The 25,428-nt window shown below is 39.9% G+C and overlaps 2 protein-coding genes and 1 long non-coding RNA gene across 14 annotated transcripts in view; 1 reads left to right on the top strand and 2 right to left on the bottom strand.

The window, feature by feature from the left end:
* Window positions 1-1,106: 1,106 nt before the first annotated feature.
* si:ch211-14k19.8 (mucin-19) lies at window positions 1,107-12,614 on the bottom strand. Of its 3 annotated transcripts, XM_024259761.2 has the most exons (12): window positions 12,476-12,614; window positions 10,631-10,752; window positions 10,399-10,513; window positions 8,480-10,117; window positions 8,306-8,394; window positions 8,170-8,228; window positions 7,364-7,527; window positions 5,216-5,381; window positions 4,946-5,137; window positions 2,823-3,044; window positions 1,552-1,711; window positions 1,107-1,475 (listed from the first exon to the last, which is right to left on the bottom strand). In XM_024259761.2, the coding sequence occupies exons 1-12, from the start codon at window positions 12,516-12,518 to the stop codon at window positions 1,401-1,403; spliced, it is 3,045 nt and encodes a 1,014-aa protein (XP_024115529.1). In that variant the 5' UTR covers window positions 12,519-12,614; the 3' UTR covers window positions 1,107-1,400. The 3 variants fall into 3 exon arrangements, with proteins under 3 accessions (XP_024115529.1, XP_024115527.1, XP_024115528.1); XM_024259759.2 differs by having other exon boundaries at window positions 10,399-10,752; XM_024259760.2 differs by having other exon boundaries at window positions 4,946-5,098; window positions 10,399-10,752.
* A 286-nt stretch (window positions 12,615-12,900) lies between these two features.
* The window catches only part of LOC112137431, a 28,689-nt gene continuing 16,161 nt past the window's right edge, over window positions 12,901-25,428 (top strand). For 3 of the 8 annotated variants that reach the window (XR_004947856.1, XR_002917535.2, XR_004947851.1), the window contains exons 1-3: window positions 12,902-13,038; window positions 22,859-22,950; window positions 23,404-23,442. This is a non-coding gene — a long non-coding RNA (uncharacterized LOC112137431). Of the gene's footprint in view, window positions 13,039-19,086; window positions 19,194-21,256; window positions 21,356-22,858; window positions 22,951-23,403; window positions 23,443-25,428 lie in introns of those variants that run through there. The other 5 variants (XR_002917537.2, XR_004947855.1, XR_004947853.1 and 2 more) reach the window with 4 other exon arrangements.
* LOC112137429 (perforin-1) lies at window positions 13,896-24,407 on the bottom strand. Of its 3 annotated transcripts, XM_036211836.1 has the most exons (11): window positions 23,855-24,002; window positions 23,380-23,633; window positions 23,221-23,300; window positions 23,071-23,116; window positions 22,844-22,986; window positions 21,205-21,343; window positions 21,041-21,121; window positions 19,455-19,551; window positions 19,055-19,131; window positions 18,880-18,973; window positions 14,249-14,384 (listed from the first exon to the last, which is right to left on the bottom strand). In XM_036211836.1, exons 1-10 carry the CDS (start codon window positions 23,880-23,882, stop codon window positions 18,914-18,916), a joined length of 1,005 nt encoding a protein of 334 aa, XP_036067729.1. In that variant the 5' UTR covers window positions 23,883-24,002; the 3' UTR covers window positions 14,249-14,384; window positions 18,880-18,913. The 3 variants fall into 3 exon arrangements, with proteins under 3 accessions (XP_036067726.1, XP_036067725.1, XP_036067729.1); XM_036211833.1 differs by lacking the exon at window positions 23,855-24,002 and adding an exon at window positions 24,202-24,407 and having other exon boundaries at window positions 13,896-14,384; window positions 19,055-19,551; XM_036211832.1 differs by having other exon boundaries at window positions 13,896-14,384; window positions 19,055-19,551.

Here is a 25,428-nt window from a genome sequence, read left to right as displayed (position 1 = left end):
GCAGCACATGTCAAACTTGAAGGGTTAATTGCCAATTGTTCTTGGTATAAATCGATATTTTGAGGGCATTAACAGTAACATATCTTAAATGTGCCAGTTTTCTTTTAATTTAATATTTAAAAGTGTGAAAAAAACCCCAAATGTACTTTTTTGCCCATGTCTGAATGACATTAATTGTCACGATAGTTGATTTATTTGATAAAAATGTAATTTTTCTTTAAATTCTTCCATCTGAGGTTTCATTTGCTGATTTGAATTTCATTTAAAAAAGTCAGAAGAACATTTAATCTTTACTTTAGTATTTCATGTTTGTGTTTGGATAAATACTCGTACTAACAATAAAAAAATACAAAAATATCGATTTACTAACTTCAACTAAGAGTAGTCTAGTTAGATTTGTGTGTTAAAATCAACAGTCCGTAAGTATGGAAGCCAATCTGACTCATATCTCAAAATAAAGGTCACTTTTGAAAATAAAGAGATCAAATGCCATCCTTGCTATTATTTTAGTTAAGTTACAGAATGACAGTGTTAAAGAATACAAAGCCATTCAGAATATTGAATTTTATTTTTGAGACGACTAACACATATATTGTGAAAACGAAAAAGCATTTCCAGAATTTACTTTTATTTTGAAATATAATTCATATTTTTTTTCTCCATATTTAACCCTAGAGCACCTTTGCTGGGTGATTTTCACCCAAGCAAAAGTATTCACATGATTTTCAATATATGTTGCATTTTTCTGAGTGTCATGGGTCTCTGGGTAAAGTCCTCACATGTCTCGGGAATCGATGGACCAAAGGCCAGGGCACCAGTATCATTATTTATTTTTTTAGGAAATTTTTGCTCTGAAATTCCTACATTTTCACTAATTTTCTAGCATGTTTTTAGGATCTTCCTATGTTTTTATTTTCCATTTTGTTACATAAACCACAGTTGGAAATCAAAGAAAACTTTTATTGGGTATATAATATATGGTAAAAATTACCCGGCAAAAGTGATGGTCTAACTTTTTATAGCGTATTTGGTTATTATATTTTGCTGGGATTTTCTGGGAAGAGCTAGACTGCAATTTACAGTTTTTCCAGAAATGCAAAGTTAAGTTTTCCTCTTAAAAATCATAATCTTTATTTTTTTTTTTTTAAACACATACAAACAAGAAAAAGCCTCATTGCAATGTTCAAGCAAAAGTACAATTCATATTTTTCCCTTTATTTCAATTTACTTGACACATAAAAATGTTTTGACATCAAAAATCTAGCATTTAATAGCGGTAACACTGCTTTAGCATCAGATAAATATGGACACAAATACAATTGAACATTTATATACAGTAACAGTTTTTCATTTGTTCTTTCAAAACATTTGAGCTGAAATTGAATGAATCCACGAGGCGATCAAGCTGTCCAGCTTTTCCCCATGTCTACCAGCTCCATGCCTTCACAGTAGGAACGTGGACGTGACACCCGGACCTGCATTGCAGAGGGAAGAACGAACCCTTATGACGCCACAGAGAGATTTTTCACAGATCTTAAGTTCCACACTTACTGCTGGAGTCCTGTGGGAAGCGAGCTGCTGCAGAAGCGGAAATGGGGTCCAGTGAATGGGTTCTACGGGCCAGCTACAGACAGACAGGTCACTGGCTTTTCCTGAGTCCAACACGCCATCTCCCACGCTCACCCCACTCCCCCGCCAACCATACTGGGAGCTACAGAGCAAGTACAATGTCAAGAAAAGATGCATGAATATTGAGATTTTAGGTTAAAGTACTTATAGTCCCTGTAGTATGTCAAAGAGCATCGTAGGGTCACTGGTTATATTTGTGTTTTTCCACCAAAATAGGCGAGAGGTGTGTGTGTGGGGGGTGAGATTCTGGTCTTGGACTTCCTTCCAGGTAATGAGCTATATACAGCTTTGAGATGCCAGCTCACAAAAAAACCCCAAAACAAAGATGTACATGAATCTATTTCTCTACAAGTGGACGTTTCAGAATGGACAGGATCATGAGACTTTGGCCCACCCATCGCAGTTTCTTGGTCACACCTGAGAGCTTTTTCAAACAGCATTCTTCCATCTGCTCCTGATTCACCACAATCTCAATTTAAAAAAACTCAGAAATTCAGTTTTAAGCTCAAATTATTTTAAATTTATATCCACCATCATGGTAATAATGCTACAAGAACGTGATTAAAAAAAAACTAAAAACAGTTTTCTTTGGAAAATTACATTTTTTTTTCTCTTTAGTTGAAAAGTTCATACAGTAGTTCCATGATTTACAGCTGTTTTGTTCAGAATGGAGTTGTTGCAAAGGACACAGTTTCACCTTGATGCTTCCAATTACACAGACAGACTGCTCTGATCAAGTCTGAGCTATCACGCAGTTCCTGGAATTTTCCCCTTTTTTCCAAGATCCAAACCTAAGTAGATTATTTCTGTTATCTTGATAGTTTTATATTCGTCCTTCAACTTGCCAAGGCTTCTCTGACCATCAACAATTTCAACTGGTTTCTGTACCCATAATTAAAACTTGATGTATGACAGTAGATAAGCCAACACAACAAAAAACAGAGGAAAAATGAATAATTAAATCTAGATCTACTAAAAAGAAATTCAGATGTATAGTTTGTATCATATTACCTACTGATATGCCAAGTATTAAAATATTTAATGCTTCAGTCGTACTGGCTGGACAGGGGATTTGTGGTCTAAAGATCAATAAAATTCAGTACAGTCTTTTCAAATATTTGTTATTCCTGAAAAAAAAAAAAAAAAAACTATTATTGACACGTATGTAGGGGAGCGCTGTGTGAGTGTCTCACCTGTGTGGGTAGATGGTGCTGATGTGTGCTCCATGACTGGGACAGGTTGAAGGCAGGGACAGCGTGTCGTCATGGAAACAACAGGGGTGGTCGCGTGCCCGCAGATGCAGCAGATCATCGGAGCGCGTGAAGCCCAGATTGTCCAGAGAGTCTGCAGATCCCGCCCACGAGCGCAGCCAGAAGCGACCCGACAGCTCGTCAAAATGGTTGAACCTGCGATAGCTGCATGAACGTTCAATGTTATTTAGACCACACAAACTTATGTTAATTATATTTTTTCAACAGTAGTCTAAGACTTATGCAACTATTTAAAAAAAAGTAACTATCTAAATGACGACACTTCATCCCTAGAGGCTGTTATTTCTCAGAAAGTCTTGATAGAGTTTGTGATGAACAAAGAGCTCCACAGAGGCAGAGAGGGGTGGAGTTGGCTCTGTTGCAGTGGATGAGATCATACTTCATGAATGAACTTACTATGTTACTTAGTGAATGCTTTGTGCCCTCGAGGACTTCATACCGAAACCGAAAACAAACAAATTAAGAGCATAATTCCTTAAAAAAAAAAAAAAAAAGGCATGTCCGGTACTTGATTTCTTCCACAAGCATGTCGTTTTTGTTAGTTAACGTGACCATAAAACAGCCAAAAAAACTTTTTTCACTTAATCCACGACACCCATATTCATTAGTTGCTGTAATATGGCAAAAAGTTGCCGTAAAAATCCTGCACAGGCTTTTGTGGAGCAAAATAATAAAAGTAAAACTTTTTAACTATTAAAAATATGAAAGTTATTTTTTTTTCTTTTTAAGTTCACATACATGTCTGACCACACTTAATCTACACTGTTAACCATCCTTTTGGGGTCACGGGGTTGCTAGAGCTAAGCCAGCTACTGTTAGGCGAAGGCGGGGTACACTCTGGCAGTCTGTTGCAGGACCACACATTCACATCAACACCTAGGGGCAATTTAGAGTCACTAATTAACCTTTGACACATGATTTTGAGCTGGAGTAACAGAGAAAAGCCATAGGGAGGATCATCCAAACTCTACACAGAGAGGTCCCAAAACCAGGGACTACTTCTTGTAAGGAGAGACACTCACAGTCAATGAAAATCTATTAAGCTTTGATGTGGAAGAGAAAGGAAGAGTTTGAAGCTTGAGGAGACTCAGGTAAATTACAAAAAACAGTACAATACAAAAAAAAACATTTAAACATTACTGTAGAGCCCAGCTGCTCCTCCATTGTCTGCATCAATTATGCACATATAATATAAATATATATATTCTGACATACAACTCTACTGCATCTGCATTTACTGGCTGCTAGGTTTCTCTGTTCTCATGAAGCAGCTGTTAGCTTCTGGATGTTTTCTGCCAATAATCTTCCATAATCTCAGGAATCCAACTTTGTCTGGAAACTTTCATTTCCTACGTTTGAGGAGGTTCAGCTCTAAAATTCTGATCTGTTTTGAATTCAGTCCGTGAACACAAACACACGTAGACGCCAAACACCTCCACACAAGCAGAATCTCAGTCGAGCTGGTTGAACTTGTTGTTTACAGTGAGTTACACACTAGGTTCAGGCAAATTAAAAATCACAGCTAGCTTTGAAATTGATACTTCCCATGTCTGCCTTCATGCACATGAGCAGATGACCTGTAGCATCAACAAAGTGAATATTTTTTTCCAGACTTTGCTCACATTTGCATATGATACCACAAATGGTATAATAAAGTTATTTAAAAAAAAGTTCATTTCAAAAGTATGAATAAAGATTTTGTTGTGTAATTTTTTATAATTCACTGATGTATTTTCCATCACACCCTAATTCTGTGACATAAAAACACTTAAATAAACACACATCCCACTCCTACTGGCTGACAGCGACATCTAGTGGACATCTAGCAGACTGTAATAACTGTTGTGGCTGATCAGATGTTTCCTTTTTTGGATGAATTCAGGCTTCTTCAAAACATCTGATTGAGGAACTTGATGTTTTTTTGCTCACATACTGTGCTTTGTAATTAAATTGTATGACTTTAAAGCCACATTATTTACAAAAGGTTTTCAAACATGTGTTTCCTTTTTTTCCTTTTCCCTCCACAGCATGATAGAGCTCCATACCTGCTACGGGTCTGGTCCACTTTGGCCTGGATCAGAATGTCACGATAGCGCCGAACAGCCACGTAGGCCAACGTGCCGATGACGATCACAGCGATGAGCAAGACGGCCAGACACGCCCCCGCAAGCCTCGCTCGAGTCATCTTGGTGTCACACCTTTGACCCATATACCAGAAGTCATCCCCTACAAGACAACTAAGACAACCAAAACTCACTGGTACAGAGTTTTTCCATTTTGGAATAAAAGATCGTTCCAATGTAAACTAATGTTACCGACAGACGGGAAGTTGATCTGGATGGTGTGTGCAGATGCCATGGTGGTGGCAGTGGTCAAAGTGGCAGACAGAGGAGCAGCTGTAGTTTGTTGTGCCAGGCTGAGGCCCACATTTGTAGCCTTCAGGGCACTGCAGTAACCAGCTACACACATCCCCCTGAAGTCCTGGGAGACATAAAGACAAAGATGTGTTCATACTTATCATCTCAATATGTAAAAAATTAGCAAAAAAAAAAAAACCACAAATTTCCTTCTTATTGTCTAACTTAAAGACCCACTTCAATCATCTTTTGAACCATTTTAAAAGTGTTCCCACATGTCTCATTTTAATGCAATTTTAAGCCTAATTTTCTTAATAAATGTCTTCCATCATGAGAAAAATGCAACAAAAACAAAAAACACTTTCTTCATCGTACAATTGTTTTTTGCAGCAAATCAAAAGATCTTCTAACATTTGGTGCAGCCTCTATTACCTCCAACTTCATACGCACATAAATCATTGGATTCTACGCAACCTATTCACTCTCATTTTTTCCCCATTTTTAAATTGGTCTTTTAAATTTCATTAGAGCTTAAATTAGTGCATTTTTTTTTTTTTTTGGTTTGGAAGAAATGTCTAATTTTCAGAACGTTGTTGAAGTTGGAGGAGTAAAGGAGTAAAGGGGTTCATTTTTGCCATCTAGAATAGATAAATGGTTCAGTTATTTATGTCTATGATTTCATTGTGAATCACACATGAGGTGCTAATTCTATTCTAAATATGTGATCTAGAATTTCACTAATCAATTTAGCTGAAAAAAAAATAAATAAAAAATCAGAGTTGTAAATTTGATGGATTACTTGCAATTTGATCATCAACAGGTTGGATCCTACGAATGTGAAGCCAGTAGTTTCACATCTTGGTGGCCAAATTGGTACAAGAATGAACCGGCAGCAATAATGTGATTTTTGCTAAGTTGATTTTGAGCTTCATTGAATTACTAAATGTGGTTGTTTACAAGAGTCTGCCTGCAGCTGCAGGAATAAAGTAACAACGTTAGGATAGGAATTCTTAAAACGATTGCTCTACCAGATCAGACAGTAGATTCAGCAACATGGAGATGCCAGGTCAAGAGGTCGAAGAGACATGTGGATGAAAACGTGATAGAAAAAAACTTCAGCTAGTTATGGTTTGAAATGTCACACTTTTAGTGATCTACCCCTTTTACCCTCTAACACTGTTTAAGAATATCTATTCTGTCCCACTTCAATAATCTTTTGATCTATTGTAAAATCGATCTCAATGTTTTCTAAACTATGATTATACTGTTTTTAGCCCAAATAAAAAAAAAACTGTCATTTCCTAGGACATAGTTTCTGCAGAAGTTCAGTACAATAAACATCTTTCCAGTAACTTGCTTTTCTATCTAGTTGTCCGCTCTCTCGGTTTCTCTGTGTCTGAAGGTCTGAATTTCTAAACTACTTCAGAAAGTTTTCATCATTTTCAGTGTTTAAAGATATCTTTGTGGACAGAGTTTTCTACGTAGTCGCGTACTCTAATCGCTGAAATAAATTCAAGTTAAATGAGGTGATTTGCTCGCGATTGCACACTGGGAGTAAAATTCCAGCAGGTGTCACATTCTGCAGTGACTGGAGCGATTCACGAGCACTTACAAATCGCTTGAAAACCCTTAAGGGTTTTTAAAATGTGGGAAAACCCCTTTACTGTTGAGCACAGATCTACATGTGCTATATTTTTTCATCCTGAAAAATATTTTTTTTATTTACTTTTTAAAAACTTGACTAATGTTACTGCAGTTTCTTCTTACATATATTCACACATGAAACAAAAGTGCATGTCTTCAACTTTTTCAAGTTTGTTTCACAAACAAAAACATTAGTAATTGGTCTTTAGGATAGAAATTTGATTAATTTTATATTCATACAAAATATGACTTAACTGTAGTGCAATCTACGCTTTACGATTTTTAAAACATTATTTACCAGGCTCTTTAGCTTCTTGGGTTAAAAATAAAGAACAAAGAAAGAACAAGGAGTCTTGTCTTGATTTTTTGAATTTCGAGACCCATCGGTTTGTCCTCGTTTCCAAGGGTTAAGAAGCAGAGTAAGACTAAAGAGTGGAAGTGGTTAACGTTCTTTAGGCTCACCTCCAAGTGTGATGTTCGTAACCCTGGATGATCTGAATGTCTTCCCTTCACGGACAGCCTGAGCCAGTCCTGTGCGTTCCAGCAGTGAAGTAGATCCAGTCATGCTGAGCCACTGCAGCGCCCCTCTGGTGTTAAAAGCCAGCAGACTCTGCACCGCATGGCCACTACAAAAGAAACAAGCACAGATTTTGAAATAAACATTTGAAATGTCTTATTGCTTTTTTTTTTTAATCAGAGTAAAAGATTTACACTTGGCATTACAGTGGACTGGAGTTCATCATGGAGGTTACCTTCTGAAAATAATCCACAATAGGTCAAATTTATAAAGGAAACATTTTCTTAACCTATGGTTATTTTTCTTGCAAGACAAAAAACATTTTTTTTCTTAAAATAAAGAGTCCTTTTTAATTTCTCAAGATTGAGTTTTTGCAGTGTGTACTCATTTCTCAGACAGACATGAGCATCCTCACGCTTAAAACTCTCAAAGTTTAAACTTTCATCGAAAATAAATCTAATATTATATAGAATGAAAACAAAGATCTGGATAAAAGTAACTGGCATGCATTTTGTACAGGAGGCATGGTACAAAGGAGATTGATTGACAAGGTCAACAGCCAATCAGGAAGCAGAACTCAATCTGCTGTTAAAAAATAAAAATAAAAAAAACTGAAAAAATGAGTAAAACGACGAGAAAGTTGAGTATAGCCAAGGACCATTGTATTGTATTTATAGATTAAATTTGACATTTTAATGCTAAAATAGCATGAGACGAGTAATTTCCCTCTACAGGAAAAGTTTTTTCTCACCTGCTCCAAACTCCCAGCAGTTTGCTGAAGCCCGGAGCTCTCTGCAGATACGGCTCCATCTAAAAGTGAAGAAAAAAAAAAGTTGATAATCTGAATCATGACGGGATTATTTGTGTTCCGTGTACCGTCTCCTCACCCAGGCTGCTGTGTCTTCCTCCAAACCAGCTGCAAAAGCTGATTTAGCATCTTCCACGATGATCTGTAGCAGCAGCTCGACTGAGTCCTCTAGACAGAGCAGAGAAGTTCATTTTATTCAAACACATCTAAACCCGTAGAAACAAACAGCTACAAGTTAGTGCGTGCATTTTACCTCTGATGGCTGCTGGCTGGTTGGGCACTACGAAGAACATCGGACTGCTGGTGGAGTTCTGGGTGGGTGTGGAGGTCCCAGCAGAGGCTGTGAGAGTGAAACGGCTCTGCTGACTGGGATGTGAAGCTGTGGGAGACGATGACCTGAACTCTTCCTCTATGTTTACCCCTCCATAGTCTGATTTTGAAGGTGGGGTAGTGGTGGTGTAAGCAGAAGCAGCGACACGCTGGGTTTGTTCATACGTAGGAGAGATGTTAGAGGAAGTCGGCACAAGCTGGTGATTGTGAGAGCTGGATGGTGAAGGGCTCTGATCCATCAAGCCTGTGTGGATGTAGGAATCACTGACAGAGGAGATGACAGCTCTTTGATCGTCAACGGAAGGCTCAGAGTGTGGCTGGAGCGTGTAAGGAGGTGTTGAGGAGTCTGTGGTCGCGCTGGACAGCAACCAACCTGTGGGCGAACTGTCATGCAACACCATGTAAGTAGCAGGCGGTTTGTGCTGCTCTCCTGTGGGCTCTGCTAAAGTCAAGTTCTGGGTTTGTGCTGCTCTGGTTGAAGATAAAGAGTCAGTAAAAGCAGAAGTCTGTCCGTCCTTCATACCGTCAGGCAGAGTGGAGATCATTTCTGTGATCACATGTGGAAAATCTATCATTTTTTGAGGACTTTCTGTTCGAGTGTCTCTGTCCCCACTTTGTGTCGACCTAAACTCCAGACTCTCAGCGCTTTCTGGAGAGCTTGTGGCACCAAAAGGAGTAAGCACGCGTGTGCTTTTAAGCTCAGATGTAGTCGGATCGGTGACAGCAGACGCTGAGGATGCAAGTGAGTCACTGCGGTTTGCGTGTGGACGACCTGAAGCGGCCTCCGCAGCGCCAACATCAGCGCCGCGCTCTGGGATGTGGGCGGTGGGTGAGGAGAATGATGAAGTGGGTTCGGTGTCAGCGATTGCACTGCTTGAGTCACGGTGTGGAGGTGCGGCGGATGATCTTAAGAGGTCGGAGGTGGAAGTCGGATGGAAGTTGAGCTGGTCTGTACTCCGCTGGCTTCTCCAGGAAAAAGACTGTTTACCTCCAGGTGTCCCACCAGCAGCACCGCCACGTGCAATTATGGTGGGTTTGCCCTCCTGCATCTGGTTCTCAGAAGAGGTTGCGCGAAGAGAGGAGTGGGAGGCGGTCTCGTCTGTTTGTGTGTGTTTAGAGGCTTCAGTATCAGCGGTGAGGGGCGCCGTAGAGCTGAAGAAGGTTTCTCTGCTCTGTGACATTTCAGTCCAAGAGTTAACCCTTTCGGTTGAGGCGTTAGGCTTCACCGTATCCTGAAAGTACGGGCGTGTTTTGGTATCACGAGCAGCTCCAGATGTTTCCGCTCCATTGTTTGCTTTTTCCTCAGGAAGGTAGAGAGTTTCCCTATCAGCATTCCCAGCGACAGGGCGTCCCCGCAGCCTCCCATAGGGAGAAGAGGTGCTGGACTCGGACAGAGGCCTGAAACGTCCTTCATAGAGGGGGTCCTCTGTGTCTTTTACCCCCTCTTGAGCAGCAGTGGGTGTGCTGGTGAAGATGGGTCCAGTCTGAGTCAAACCAGCAGTCTCCTGGTCGGATTGGTGAGTTGAGTGGACGTCAGAGACACTCTGTTCACCTCCCTGGACTGGGTCATAAGAAGCACGCAAACAAAAACAGCCAAGCTGATGAGCGTCAAAGTGGAAATCACAACATCAAAATGTTTCTCTAACACACACTGTTGATGGAGATAAGAGAAGTGGATTTATAAAACAACAAACAGGTTAATTTGACTGGTTTAACCTGCTTGTCCACTACTTTAAGTTTGATTCTAATTCATTTAAAGCTGCTAAATTCAACTCTTGTGACAAGATAACAAGGAAGACACTTTTCACATTTAAACCAGATAATTGAGGAATGTGTTCTCACCGTAGTAGACCAGACTGACGATGTTAGAGGAGAATCCTGACCCTCTGAGGATGGCTTTGTCTCCGTCACATCCAGAGAGCAGAACCGCCTCCCCGTTCTGCAAACGCCGCTCACCCTCGTTCCAGGCGCAGCAAAGGGACAAATGTGAGCCGGTTTCCACCTTTAGAAGTATCCTCTTCCCCGGAGGAATCTCCATCACCCAGGTGCAAAGGGAAAGCGCAGAGTCACTCACGGAGTCGGGGGGGCTGGTGTCAGTAAAAAGTCCGGGTGAGGTGAGGGTGACCCGGCCAACAGGCTCTCGGTCCAGACTGACATTTCCACCACAGCGCTGGTTCAACGAGGCCAGAGTTTTCTCTGCAAAAATATTTGAAAGAGTCTAAACACTAGAATAAGCAAAATAGCTGACATTTAAATTAAACTTTTAGAGGAAATATTGTAAATACAGTTTCATCTTAAAGTTTTCTGTGTACTTTCCACTATCATCAGGCAGATGCACTAAAAGAATAACACATTAAAGAATTGATTTAAACGTTGTTGCATAAAATTAACCTTTTAGTTTTTAAATCCAAAGCGCTCCAATGACCAAGACCACATGACTAAACAAATATAAAACCAAACAGACTATGTTTCATTCTTCATTAAATGTATTTTCCCACTGAAAAATAAGATAATATTCTTCTGGAATTCTTCACATTGTAAGAAGGAGACTCAAGCAGTCACTTCAAGATGTTTGAGCATGAGAACAAGAGCGGTCTCCTGACATCATGGTTTAAAATGATGTTTAAAAGTTTCAGTAAAATAAACCGAAATGTGTACTTTGACAGAAAAAGCTAGAGGAAAACAAAGACATAAACCAAAATATGTGCTTCGGTAAATATTTAACCTATTATTCCAGGACTTCTTAAAGGATCTTCTAGGAAAGTCTTGTTTTTAATAAAAGGTTTGACCCATATAAAACTTTTTACACAGTTTACAGCATGTTAAAGTTGGCAATTAATTGATTTCTTTCATTTCTAACCACAGAATACAATAGTTACATAAAGATGATGAACAGAAAGTGATAGTGCTAAAAAAAGGGGGAGGGGGGGGTGTAAAAGAAATCTTACTGTATTCACATAAATACAAAAGATTTAAAGAAAAAAAATCATCAAAGTACCAAAACAACATCGCAAGTCATGATTGTATTTTGTCTTATGAACCTTTCATTTTCTCATGTATATGTTTTCATGATTTTCAGTTTCTATTTTTTTTAATTAATTGTATTATATTTATACTCTTTTTGAAACTTTCCGGCATGTTATTATTCCTCAAACTCACTTCACAGACAGAAATGAAAATACTTTTTTTGGGTTATCCCTTTTTGTATGAACACCTGAAACTCAAAGATGAGTCTGAGAAATGTAATCAAAGAATATCTTAAAATGTGTGGATGGTCACTAAAAACACTAATTTTCCACAAGGATTTTGGGATAAATAGGCCTAATCTCCTCAAATTTGTGTGATCTAAGAATAAAATATATAAAGATGAATAAAGGTAAAGAGTTTTCATCTAACCAACTCAAAAAATGGTCCAAAAAACCAATTAAAAGGCATCAAAAATGAGGCTGCTGAAGTGACCTCAGAAGCACAGTTTTGTTTGGAATTTGAGGAAGAAGCTCAGGGTTAAGGTCCATGCACGGAAACCAAACAATGTGGATGAGCTGAAACACTCACCATGGAAAAACTGATTTAGATTCCTGGACAAAAAAGTGCCAACTTATTCCACTGCAAAAGGCTTTTGTTTGATGAGTAATAAAAGCCGGGCGGCTGATAATTTATTTCTTAAGTGGCATGTTTAGCACAATCTATTCCTTAATTAATTTGATTGCGATTTGGAGCTTATTAAACAATAAAAACACGTTTAAATGGGCATTTCTGTGGCAAACTAATTGATTTTTGTTTAAAAGAGGCTCATGGTTTTATTTTTTTTTACTCAAAAATGGGATGCTTTAATTAAAAAAAAAACATCGTATTAAGTTTTTCTTTTCAAAATAAGATGGCAATAGCGCACAGATTTCAAAATAAAAGGAAAGCTCACCTGTTGTGATGATAAACAGCAACAGGTACGTGTGGAGCTGCATTTCCAATGTTGAGACATCTCACTTTCAGAGGCTCTTGTGGTCCCAAATCCACGCAGGTTTCTGAGATTCGCCCTTTCCACGCGCTCGATGACTCCGTCTGAATCCTTCAGGCTTCCAGCCGGGCAGCAGCAGCACTGGCGCGCGGAGGCGTCACCGAGCGTCCCGCTCCATCATTTCCTCCGCGGCGCTCCACAGAGCGGTGCTGCGGCCGCGCCAGCTCAAATTAGATCCGCGTGTGTCGGCCAGAGTCTCTCCCCCGCTGAGCCGGGAGTGGGTGGAGGATGAAAAGGAGGAGAGCAGCGCCTCCAGGCTGCTGCTGCTCCTGGTGGTAGTTAAAGTTCTGCGACATTTTCTAAGATGAAAAGAAAGCGTTCGCCGGTGGAGCAGGAACTCCTTTTTTCATGGACAGGAAACTAGTGCCATTTCTCCAAAGATGTAAGAGCTCACAACTCATTAAAACTTTATTCGTGGCACCCCGCTGAAGAATTTAAAGCAAGACTATTTAGTCTAGATTAAAAAGGTAAGTACAGATTCCACCCTGTTTAACCTTAGGTTATCTTTTGTAACTCTCCAAGGCATGTTTACATTAAAAGTGGGGTAATATGGACCCCAGAAGAAAGCTTTTTATTTTAAGGATATTTTATCTTTACTGGTGACACAAAATCCTGTCTGCCTTTGTCATGGGAGGAATCACACATCAATATAAGGGTGGGGTCATCTGGACCCCATAAGAAAGCACGAGGGTTAATCAGGATTTAATCCCAAATCTAGTTTTAAGTGTAACACAGGATACAAACACGTTTGCATCTCCCTCCTGGAAATGTAGCACATCGGGTCGCATATCTTTGACATGTTGCTTTCTCTGGGATGAAGTCATGAAGTGGACTAAAGTCACACGCAGTGGCCGGTGGAGTCTCAGAAATTGAGTCATTTTATTTCTGGGTAGGAGAAAACTCACGAAAAATAACTAATTTTTCCTAAATACTTTGTTTTTTAGAGTTCCAAATGTAATATATCATTATATATATATATCGATATAGTTTTTCTCTGAAAGGCTTAAGAAAATCACACTATGGCTCCTTTAAATGAGTTATGTAAATGCTAAGTTCAAAAGATGTGTCTATAATTAGCATTTAAAAAATCTTCACAGATCCAGAAACTCTCAGATCCTCTGGTTATTCCACAGATGAGGATCATGGTATTAAAACGTTCTAACGTGACAAATCTAAAGGTTTCATACAAGTTGTGCAAGGGCTGTAATAACAGTTGGTGTGCATAAAGGCTTCTACTGCTTTCAATAGTATTTCAACTATTTTTTTGGATCTCACAACATGGCACAAAAAATGTAAACATTTTTACAATAATTTTTAATGCTCACTACAAGTTTAGTTGACAGAAATACAGACAAAACAGTTTCTTCAAACGTCGATCCATTTATTCCTTCTTTTATGTTTATACTTGAAAGTAAATCGAGTAAAAAATATATATATATTTTTACATGTGATCAGGAAGTGGGGTTCAGGTGACAACAAGATAATGACCATCTGATTTTTTCAACCAAAAACCTATCATGTAGGACAAAGACATAAGCAATTATGACATTTTGATCAAATTTTAGAAATTATTAGAAACAGATGGTTTTAAAAACACTTGTTACTGGGGAGATGGTTTATATCGTTCACACTTGTCTCCTGTCAGATGAGGGTCACAGGTCAGAGTGTACTGAACCTCAAAGCCACCCTCTATAGCCGGGCAGGTGAAACTGTGTGTGCCCTGAACCACAGACGTCACGCATGATCCCAGGCAGTCATCATATTTCAGGTCTTCATCCCAGGCCTCAACTTTCAAACTAGAATGCGTGTCCACCTTTATGAAATACGAAATAAAACAGAGTTTTAGATAGTGATGCACAATATTGACTTTTTACAACCAATACCGATATCTGATATTTTCCAGCCTCTTGCAGCCGATACTGATAAGCAACCAGTATTTTCTAAATACATGAGAAAAAATGCAAGTATAAAGTAAGAGTGTATGGTTGTTATTTATTCCAACTTTGCAGAAATTAAACAACAGGTAGTAAAAACACTATTAGCTTTTTCAGTCTACCATATATCTGTAAATGGAGAAAGTGCATTTCAATGGTCAAAACAAATGTTAAGACTTTAACTTGAATAGCAATGTAACAAGGACATTTTTTATTCAAATAATGCCCAATATAATAATGTGCAAACTTTTCATAGGCATATGCTTGGATTCTAACACATTAGATTCAAGTACCTCTCCGCTAGAATCTGGTGTATTTAGCATGCTGTTTGGACAGATTACTGGTAGTGCTGGGCGATATGGAAAAAATTTTATATCACGATATATAAATATTTTATATCACAATATGATACATATCACGATATACAGCATTAAAGTACATTTTCCACTATTCTCTGAAAATATGCCTGATGTTGGGACAGCTTTTGTGAAAAGTTGGGACAAAAGTTGCAATGTTTTTAATATATTGTTTTGAAAGGGGCCTAAAATGTTAATTTTGAAATAAATGTTAAATATGAAAAAAACTTCACATTCTCATATTCCATCTCTTTTTATTGTGACAGACGCTCTAGGAAAATACTTCATCACAATATACAATGTTGCTGTGCTTTCATTTAACTTGACTAGAACTGTGAAACACGAAATGAACTTTTGGTCTGTGCTGCTCATAATAACATAAATATTTGTGTGTTGATTTAAACATACTTTAGAATAAAATGTCGTTTTCAAGTGAAAAATTATAAACTAAAAAAACAGCATAATCTGGTTAATCCTCAAATTTCCATGTTCTCCACAGAAAGTGGAAAGGTCCAACATTTTCTCTCTGCCTTTCTCTCATACTCATGTTGTGGAGCAGCTGTGCGGCGCGCAATATGACAGACCGCTCAGTACCTGAACCTTCACCGTGTGCAAGCATGCGCTCAGGGTACCTTCACCTTGCCGCATGCACTTTTGCGCGCAGCACACCTGCACCCCGCCGCATGCATGTTTGCGCGAAGCACACCTGCACCCCGCTGCATGCACGTTTGCGCGCAGCACACATTCACCTACGGCGCGTCCACGTTTGCAAGCAGCACCTTCACTCCGCCGCATGCATGTTTGCGTGTAGTGGACCGCCACCCTTCCTGCTGGGTCACTGTTTTTCACTTTTTTGAAGAGAAAAAAGTCAGAGAACATAAAAGAGCACAACTCTCAAGGAGTCAGAAGAGAAGGAGTCACTAAGCTGCTTCATCACCCATGACTGTTGTCACGGTAGATTGGTAAAGTTGCGGTGAAAATAAAAAGTTGCAGAATCGCGCAAAGTCCTGGAGGGTCTGATAATGACATATTTGGTGTAGGCCTAGTAAGCGGCTCAGTGGGCTAGGTGAAGGGCTGGTACGTAGGAGCCCTGGGTTCGATTCCCAGGGTTGTCCACTGATCTCCATCCAGATTGGGTCCCTATAGGCAAGACCCTTGACGCTGCTGCCTAACTGGGTCCCTGTGCCCCTCAAGATTAGGGTTATGTCAGGAAGGGCATCCGGCGTAAAAACTCTGCCAAATCACTGATGCGAAACAGTGGGTGCTGTTACGCTGTGGCGACCCCGAAGGGGATAAGCCGAAAGTGAAAGAAGAAGCTTAGAAACAACATAAACGATAGAGGAGAAATGGGACGATAGACACCTTTCTATCGCCCACACGATATATATCGGCATATCGCCCAGCACTGGTTACTGGTGTTCTCGGCCTTTCTGTTACGTTTTTGTTACATCTGAGACTGCACGCGCTGTCTGCATCTACTTTGGAAAAATTCAGCTACACTTCAGACTTTTTTGCTAGCACCCGCTCTGCCATGCGCATATGTTCTCACAGGAATGTGTGTTGGTGTGTGTATGTGAGCGCGCCGCAAGAGCACCCCCCTCCTTTGCAAAGCTCAGCTTGTAGGGAGAGCTGGAGAAATGCTCCATCTTCATAAGTCACATCAAACAAAGCGGTGCATGCTGTGTCTTCGCTGTTGTTGGACCGCTATGCTAGCAATGTTAGGCAGTACTGATAAGGCTGAAACTTTTGGGGGGAGCAGACAAGTTTTAACACAAGTAAATTCTGATTGATAAGCAAAGAAGCGTCAACAGTTTAAGCGTTTAAATATCGGCCCATTTTATCGGCAAATTTTTCTTTTATCTGAATTATTGGTGTGACGTCATAATGTCCATTATTGGCTTATACTTATTGGTAACCGGTATTGTGCAACCCTAGTTTTAGATATGTGCTATTCTTTAATAGTGTTTATTTGAGTTCAAAGCTAATTAGGGCATATGCCCAGCGGGACATACCGGGAACACCTCCCCAGGGAGGTGTCCGGGAGACATCCGGGCCAGATGCCTGAGTCACCTCAACTGGCTCCTTTAAATATGGAGGAGAAGCGGCTCTTCTCCGAGCTCTCTCCGAGTGACCAAGCTCCTAACCCTATCTGTAAGGGAGCGCCCAGCCACCCTCCAGAGGAAGCTAATTTCAACTGTTTGTAATCAAGATCTTGTTCTTTATGACCCAGAGCTCATGATCATAGGTGAGTACTAGAAAAAAGAAAGACTGATAAATTGAGAGCTTTGCTTTATGGCTCAGCTCTCTTTTCACCATAATAGGCCGGTGCAGAGACCGCATAACAGTGGATGCTGCTCCAGTCCACCTGTAGATCTTATGCTTTGATCTTCCCTCACTCGTGAACAAGACCTCAAGATATTTAAACTCCTCCATCTGAGGCAGGAGCACTCTACCCAGTGAGAGAAGTCAAACTACCTATCTCTGATCGAGAACATGACAGTCTTAGTGGTGCTGACCCTCATCCCAGCTACTTCACACTCGGCAGCAAACTGCTCCAATACATACTGGAGGCCCTGGCTCAATTAAGCCAACAGGACAACATCTGAAAACAGCAGAGATGGAATCATGTGGTTCCCAAACTAGATCCTCTCAGGGCCCTGGCTGCGCCAAGAAATTCTGTCCGTAATGTCTATGAACAGAACTGGTGATAAAGGGCAGCCCTGCTGGAGTCCAACATGTACTGGGAACAGGTGTGACTTACTACCGTTCTATGCAAACTAAGCTCCTGCTCCAGTCATACAGAGACGGGACAGCCATCAGTAAGGCTCCCCGGACCCCATACTCCCAGAGCACCCTCCACTGGACACCATGGATTAGCGAACTCCCACAAACCCTCCAGCACCCTGAAGAGGGTGTAGAGCTGGTCCACCATTCCATGACCAGGTCGGAAACCGCGCTGTTGTTCTTGGATCTGAGGTTTGACTATCGGATGTACTCTCCTCTCCAGTACTCTGATGTAGACTTTCCCAGAGAGGCGGATGAGTGTACTTCCTTGGTAGTTGGAACACACCCTCTGGACCCCCTTCTTGAAAAGGGGAACCACCACCCCAGTCTGCCAGTTCAGTTGTACGGTTCCTGTCTGCCATGCAATGCTGCAGAAACGTGTCAGCCAAGAAACTCTCACATTATCCAGACACTTGAGGTACTTGGGGAGGACCTCATCCACCCCCGGAGCTTCGCCACTGAGGAGCTATAGAGTCCTCAGCCTCTGTTTCCTCAAGGGAAGGTGTATCAGTAAGATTGAGGAGACCCTCAAAGTATTGCTTCCCCCGCCCACCAATGTCCTCATTTGAAGTCAGCAGATCCCCACCTTCACTGAAAACGGTGCCTGCAGAAGCTGCTTTCCCCTCCTGAGGGGTCGAATGGTTTGTCAGAACTTCTTTGAGGCCAATCAATATTCCTTCTTCATGGCCTCATCAAACTCCTCCCAGGATAGAGTTTTTTGACTACAAAACAGCCCCGACCACAGCTCGCTTAGGCTGCCAGTACCTGCCAGCTGTCTCTGAAGTCCCTCAAGCCAGCCAGGCTTGATAGGACTCTTTCTTCAGCTGGTTGGGGCTCATAGGCGAGCACCTGGACAGGGCTTCTCCCATGGGCCCCATGGGATCACTCTCCAGTGGGCCCACTACCTGCAGGAGAGCTCAGAAGGGGCTGTAGCAATGTGGTTTGGGTGGCAGTTGAAGGCAAGTGCCTCAACTGCCTAAATCCCGGCCATGAAACTTGGCTGTTGGGATAGTACCGTGAAAATATTAAAAATGTTCTTTTGTTTAAACTTGGGTTGGTTACAAAATGTTCAGAAAATCTTTTAATTTAATAATTGCAAATATTTTTGGAAACATTAGTTAGCCATAAATTAATATTTAAATATGATCTATTGTAGAAAAAGGGGAACAATGATTGTTTTTGTTTGTTTTTGTCACATTGTTTGAACATGCTTTCAATGCTGAAGTTGACTAACCTTGCCCAAATTGTAGCTAGCATTCCATTGTGGATCATTTGACCGAATCATGGGAGTCCGGTGATAGTGTGAAGCAAACCACATCTGGGCATAGCTTTAAACAAGAAAAAACACAAGAGGAATTGATTTATGAATATTGATGACAAATTACTCAGAGGGTTTGACCTTGTCTCACCTTTCGGTATTCCCGGTATAATCGCCTCTCAAGTTCCATCCTCGGATGATGGTCACCTTCAAGGTTCCTCTCCAGGCCTGGATGGGACAACAGTTGGGAGCCAGATTGGGAGTATACCCTCCACACGCTGGTTCATTTGGTGAGCACTTCACAGCGTTGTCCTCTAGGTATTGCTCAATAGCGGCCTTCATCCCAGCTCTTTGGGTCTTATTCGGCATTAGGTCATATATTGGGCGAAGTGAGTAAGAAACGATATCTGGGTGGTCCTTTAAAGATTCCAGCCAAGTCAGGTAGCCCGTAGAGTCATTGTGGGCAAGTGAAAACTCCCCTAGCCATCCATTGCCTCCTGAGACGTCTGTGTAGTGCTGATGGAAGCCAGAGTTGTATGTTGTGGAAATACCTTGGTTCTGGAGAACCTGTTTGCAGGACTCATAATCTCTGGATGGTTTCAACTTTCCCAAACCAACTGACATACCCAGAAATAAACAAGAGTGCACCTGGAAGATAGAAGGGACGACAATTTGCAACGTCAAAACACAATGTAACTTTATTAATGTTGCGTTGTATGCTGGTTAGAACTGTTGTCTCCCAAAAACACTCCTGATTGTCTCTAAATTGGCCACATGGAGGATATAATTTGAATGACTATGCTTAAAGCCTCACTTGTTTTATAAGATATAGCCCAGAGCAGCAGTAGTTCATTAGAAATGTGGCTATGAACTGTAGGCTGGGATTTTTGGTCTTCCTCCTTCCCATCATCCATCTGTTTACGCTCTCTTCCGCTAGCTTACAATTTCTCACAACCCCAATCTAATATTAGTGGTGCAGCAAAAACAGCAAGCAATATTGTAGCTATTAATTCATACAGTTTCAACTAGGGCTGTGGATAGTTGCTTAGGTGGCGTTCCGATATGATTCAGGAATCAAGATCAACGATTCAAACCATGATTCTTATTTTCTAATATAATGTTTGTTCCTATGGCTATGTCTATTTACTGGATGTATGAACACTGAAATTATTTGTATTGAATCCCCACCATTTATTTATACCTTTATTTGGAACAGGAGATCAGAATCAACAAAACTGATAAAAACACAAAGATTTAGATAGAAAGAAATGGTGTTTGTCATTTTAAACTTTTTTTTGTCAACCTTCTGGTTAAGCTCATCTGTAATATAAACAACATAAAAAGCACAAAAAAAATGCTATTTTGGATCATTTACCAACTAAACCTGAAAATGTTTCCTACAGTTTTCTATCCTCAAAGTTCTTCAATATTTTATGTTCCAAGCATTATATATTGGTGCAGAACCTGTATGAATTTTTTTTTTTCTGTGGTAAAATCAGCTGATTCATGTTGATTACATCCGCCCTATAACTGTGCAGAGCAGCATATGAGCATGAAGCTGCATTTCTCCACCTCAGAATAAGCTAGAGTTACGTTAATTGCGTCAACTGTTGTAAAGTTACCATAACCAAAATAATGTACACACTTGAGCCAAAGCTCCAGTGTTAAAGCTATTTTATTTTTTTCAGAAGTTTAGTTTGTGAGCGGAACTTCTGTCTCAGTTTTTGAACGGAAAAGAAACTCTCGCTAGTTTTACTTTAAATACAGGAAGGTTCCCCGACATGAAGATGTTTACTCCCTGTGACATTAATGCTGCTCTTTTGGTTTAGTTTTAGTTCATACACTTAAAATTCAACACTAGTCTGCATTTTAGAGCAAGAATACATCGTCCCCACATAATATTTTACTACACTCTACTATGTTTTTAAAGATGGCAAATTAGCGATCTTGGACGTCGCAAAAATTCATACTCAAATTTTTGGGAGCAGATCACGAGTACCCGAGCACCCAGATACTCGTTGCAGCCCTAGTTTAGACCCAGATGCAAGCTCAGACGAGGAAAACGATTGATCTATTTGTCTGCAAGTGAATGTATCACAATGGAGAGAACATTAAAAACACCAAAAACATGATTTACCTGATTTGAGGAGAGTCCATTCAGTGCACTCAAACAGGTTCGTGCTGCTGTCACTCGCCTCAGCCTTCCTCCAAGATGAACCTAAAGAAAATTTTTCATTTTAAAAATATATTTTTACATAAAAAATGTCAATATGAAAGAATTGTGATTCACAGATTGTGAACCTGTCTGATGTAGTGTGTTCCGTAGATAAGAATAAGTTCGCTGTATTGATCTCTGGTGGATGAGTTGTAATGGCTTGGCAGCTTTCCCACATCCTTTCTGAACTCCGAACTGAGGGGTGGTCTGGCTGATGTGCGAAAACTGGAAATAAAGGTACAAAAAATTAAAAAGTTGGTAGGAAAATTGAAAATGTCAACATTTTTGTGATTATGCAAGAATGCTTACGATATATAGATGTGCTCAAAAGTTTACTTACCCTGGAAGAAATTATGATTTGTTGGTTATTTTTCACAAAATATTAATGATACCAAAAATATTTCTTTATACTCATTGTTAGTGGTTGTGTGAAGACATGTATTAGAAAAAAAATGTATTCCCATTTTGAAATTGTAATGACAAAAGAAACGTCCCAAATTTCACAAATCAAAGGTTTACATACCCCAGATCTTAATATCTTGTATTGCCTCCTTTGCATCAATAACAGCTTGAAGTTTCTTTTGGTTGTTGTTATTGAGTTTATTTATTTTTTTCTTAATAGTAAAGCAGCTCATTCTTCTAAAACCCTCAAATTCCTTTACATTTTTGGGCTGTCTTGCTTGAACTGCCAGTTTGAGATCTCCCCCGAATGGCTTATTACTATTGAGGTCAGGAGACTGAGACAGCCACTCCAAAACCTTTATCTTGTTACCAACGACAGGTGGACTTGGCCTTGTGTTTTTAGATCATTGTCATGTTGAAATGTCCAAATATGCCCAATCTGAGCTGAAGAGTGAACGTTTTCCCCAATATCTTCTGATAATGTGCTGCATTTATCTCACTTTCAATTTTTGACCAAGTCTCCTGTACCTTTGTAGATCACACATCGCTAAAACATCAGCTATCTGCCTCCATGTTTCACAATAGGAATAGTGTGTTTTTCACCATTGGCCTTGTTGACTCCTCTCTAAATGTATAGTTTATGGTTGTGGCCAGAAAGTTCAATCTTGGTCTCATCACTCCAAATGACTTTGGTCCAGAAGTTTTGGGGCTTGTCTCTCTGCTGTTTGGTGTATTGTATAGAATATATTTTGTGGCATTTGCACAAAAAGATTTTCTTCTGGCAATCTGACCATGCAACCTATTTGTTGTCCTCACTATACATCTTAAAAATATTCACACAGCAGTTTCTCAGAGTCCTGGATCACAGCTGAACTTATTTGTGGGTTTTTCTTTGCATCCCTAACTATTTTTCTACCAGTTGTGACAGACATTGTTGTGACCGTGGTTTGGTTTCAACAGAACCCCTCACTTTCCACTTCTGGAACAAAGTTTGAACGCTGTTGATTGGCATTCTCAGGTCTTTGGATATCTTTCTATATTCCTTTCCTGTTTTGTATTGTTCAGTTACTTTTCCCCTTTGATCATCTGACAGTTCTTTAGCTTAGAATTCAGAAATGTCAGTGCAGCACTGGATAAAGTATTCAAGGGTCTGTTGAGAGATGATATAGAGAGGGTAAACAGATTTTTTGATAACAAATTTCTTCACCCAACCACTAACAATGAGTGAAAAAAAATCGTTTTTTTTGTTATCATTCATATTCTGTGAAAACTGACCAAGAAATCATGATTTCCTCTTGTGTAAACTTATGAGCACAACTGTACCTATAATGCCTGCAGGTGACTCTGTGTATGCTGAAGGAGTGACGATCTTCACTGCTCCTTTGTGAACCAAAGCTGTAAACGGAGGAGCGTGTTCCTCCCACTTCCAGGTTGGCCGACACATACTTTTCTAAATTCAGACCAACCTGGTAAATTACAAGAAAAAAATGAATCAGGCATTGAGCTGTACACAATACTTATATGTTAATTTGGTGTGAGATATTCACTACCTTCCAGTCATTACTGTCCTGCGCACAGTATGCCTTAATTAAGGAGCTGGGGACAAATATAAATATATATATTTTTTCATTTTAAAGGCAAATCTGCAGCATTGTGTAGTTAAAACCAATATAGAAGCAGAATGCAGCTTCAGACTGTACCTGACAGTAGTGTGGGAAGAGCTGTGGATGTCAGTACTGCAGCGGCTGAATGCACGCCAGTCAATCACAGAAGCTGGTAACTGAAGGGAAAAAAAATAAATCCAGGATGACGTCATGTCTGATGCTTATTTGCAACGGTTATGTTACTGTCTCACTCACTTTCTGCACTCTGTTTCCTTGGAGGGAGTTGGAGCAGAGGGTGCAGAGGCCGCTGTCTGTGAGGTAGGTCTTCACATCAATCACATAAGCTCCTTTTCGTTGCAGCCTGACCACGTCAAAGCCTTCTCCCACCAGATTGTGGCCTGGTATGAAAGTGGCAGCTTCACACTCACTTCTGTTTCCAATCCGACATGACAAAACAGGATACAGGAGGATTGCCAGGAAAACAACTGACGATAAAAACGCCACCATGTCTGAAATTAAAGATATTAAATGAAAGAAACACAAACATGCACTTTGGAGTTATTAAAGATTTTAAACTGCAGAAATGTTCAATTTGCTTCTAGCTGAGTTTTTTATGTATTGTCCCTGTTTCATTTTATTATTTAAAATAAAACACAATCATTGTATTCAGAGAACTTACTTCACAAGAAGCATTTAAAGAAAATATCTAACAAGCATCCCTATGACTTACCTTTTAAATCCAGTTGCTGAAGCTTCATTTCTCAATAATTTCACTATGACACTATTATTATAATAATAAAACAAAAAATATGACTAATATTTTCTGCAAGTTGAGGGTTAAAAACTGATTGTATTGCTGGATAGGCAAATCAACGTAAAAATCCCCTAAACATTTTGAAAAGTAAACATCACCACCTCATTGGTACTCAAAAAACTGAGAGAATGTAAGAAATCCTAAGATATTCCTTGGCTTTAATGTGGTAGAATAACATTTGCAAAAACTCTCAAATGCAAACTAATTATTCAACCATGATTATCTGGCTCACAAAATAATCATCTTTTAAAAATATTTCTTACCTCTTCAAGAATTGAAAGTTCCACCACCCCTTTATTTATCGAGAAACGCACCGAGCAGAATCAAGGTTTGGAAAGGTTTGACTAGAGGAGCTAAAAAATTTAGTTTACGTGGAAGCTTAAAGGAAGTAAACGGTCCAGGATGTATCCTGCCTTTGCCTAACAGTAGCTGGGATAGGTTCCAGCAATCTCATGACCCCAAAGGGGATTAAGTAAGGGATAATACCCGACGAAGTGTGCGTTATGAGAAATTAACGCACGACGCGGAGGCCTAAACCGTCCGACGCGAAGCGGAGGACGGTTGCCTCCGTGAAGTGCGTTAATTTCTCATAATGCACTCTTCGGAGGGTATTATCCCGCTTATACCATGGTCTTTACAAAATAAATAAACATTTAATCAATATTTAGTACTTTATTCTTGTTATTTCTTTGGTTTAGCTCATTTTTTCACACAAAGCGGACTATTTGATCATCCGTGATGCGGTTTGTTGTCACGGTGACATGGAACACGGCATGAAGCCGGAAGCCGTTACAGACCTCAGCTGCAGCGGTAAAGTGTCGCTGTTTTGAAAGAAAGACCCGGACAAATTAGGATATTTTTCTTCTTTTTCTGACGTTAATCCTTCAGTGAGCAGCTAGAACATATTCAGCTTCTGTCTGTGTTTCATTTCACGGCAGGTTCGTTCTTCTGAGCTGCTCTAAAATGAGAAACTCCCTCTTGTGGTGAAACAGAAGACTACACCTCTCATGTCGAGTGGTGTTTTATTAGAAGGAGAATAACCAATTTGTCAATATTAATTTACCTTACAAAAGGAGAGGAATATAAATGCTGGTCGCTACAATAAGTTGAATAAAGCATCAGTTCAGAGAGAAAGTTCATCCATTACTGCTTGTTTTGTCCAGACAATGAAGGAAAATGTGTTTTAAAGAAGCCTGCGCAGTGATATCGAACGTTTGGTCTGTGTGACCGGAACTTCTTTTTTAGGTGTGGTTTATCACCGTGGTATATCAGTTTTTAATGCACACCCAGCAGCCAATCAGAATCGAGTATTCACCCAGACCATGGTATAAGCGGGTTTAGAAGATAGATGAATGGCTTTTAGAAAGTTGACACCTGCCCTAAAAGCCACCTATTAAATAAACAATAGCAAGTTTGTGTAGAAATGAAAAATTATTAACTAAGTGAAAATTTTTGCTTTATTTTTATGATTTGTGTGTTCGTGTTAATCT

This window comes from Oryzias melastigma, linkage group LG1, assembly GCF_002922805.2.
Source record: "Oryzias melastigma strain HK-1 linkage group LG1, ASM292280v2, whole genome shotgun sequence".
NCBI classification, from domain to species: domain Eukaryota; kingdom Metazoa; phylum Chordata; class Actinopteri; order Beloniformes; family Adrianichthyidae; genus Oryzias; species Oryzias melastigma.
This window is presented reverse-complemented; position numbering and strand designations above follow the sequence as displayed.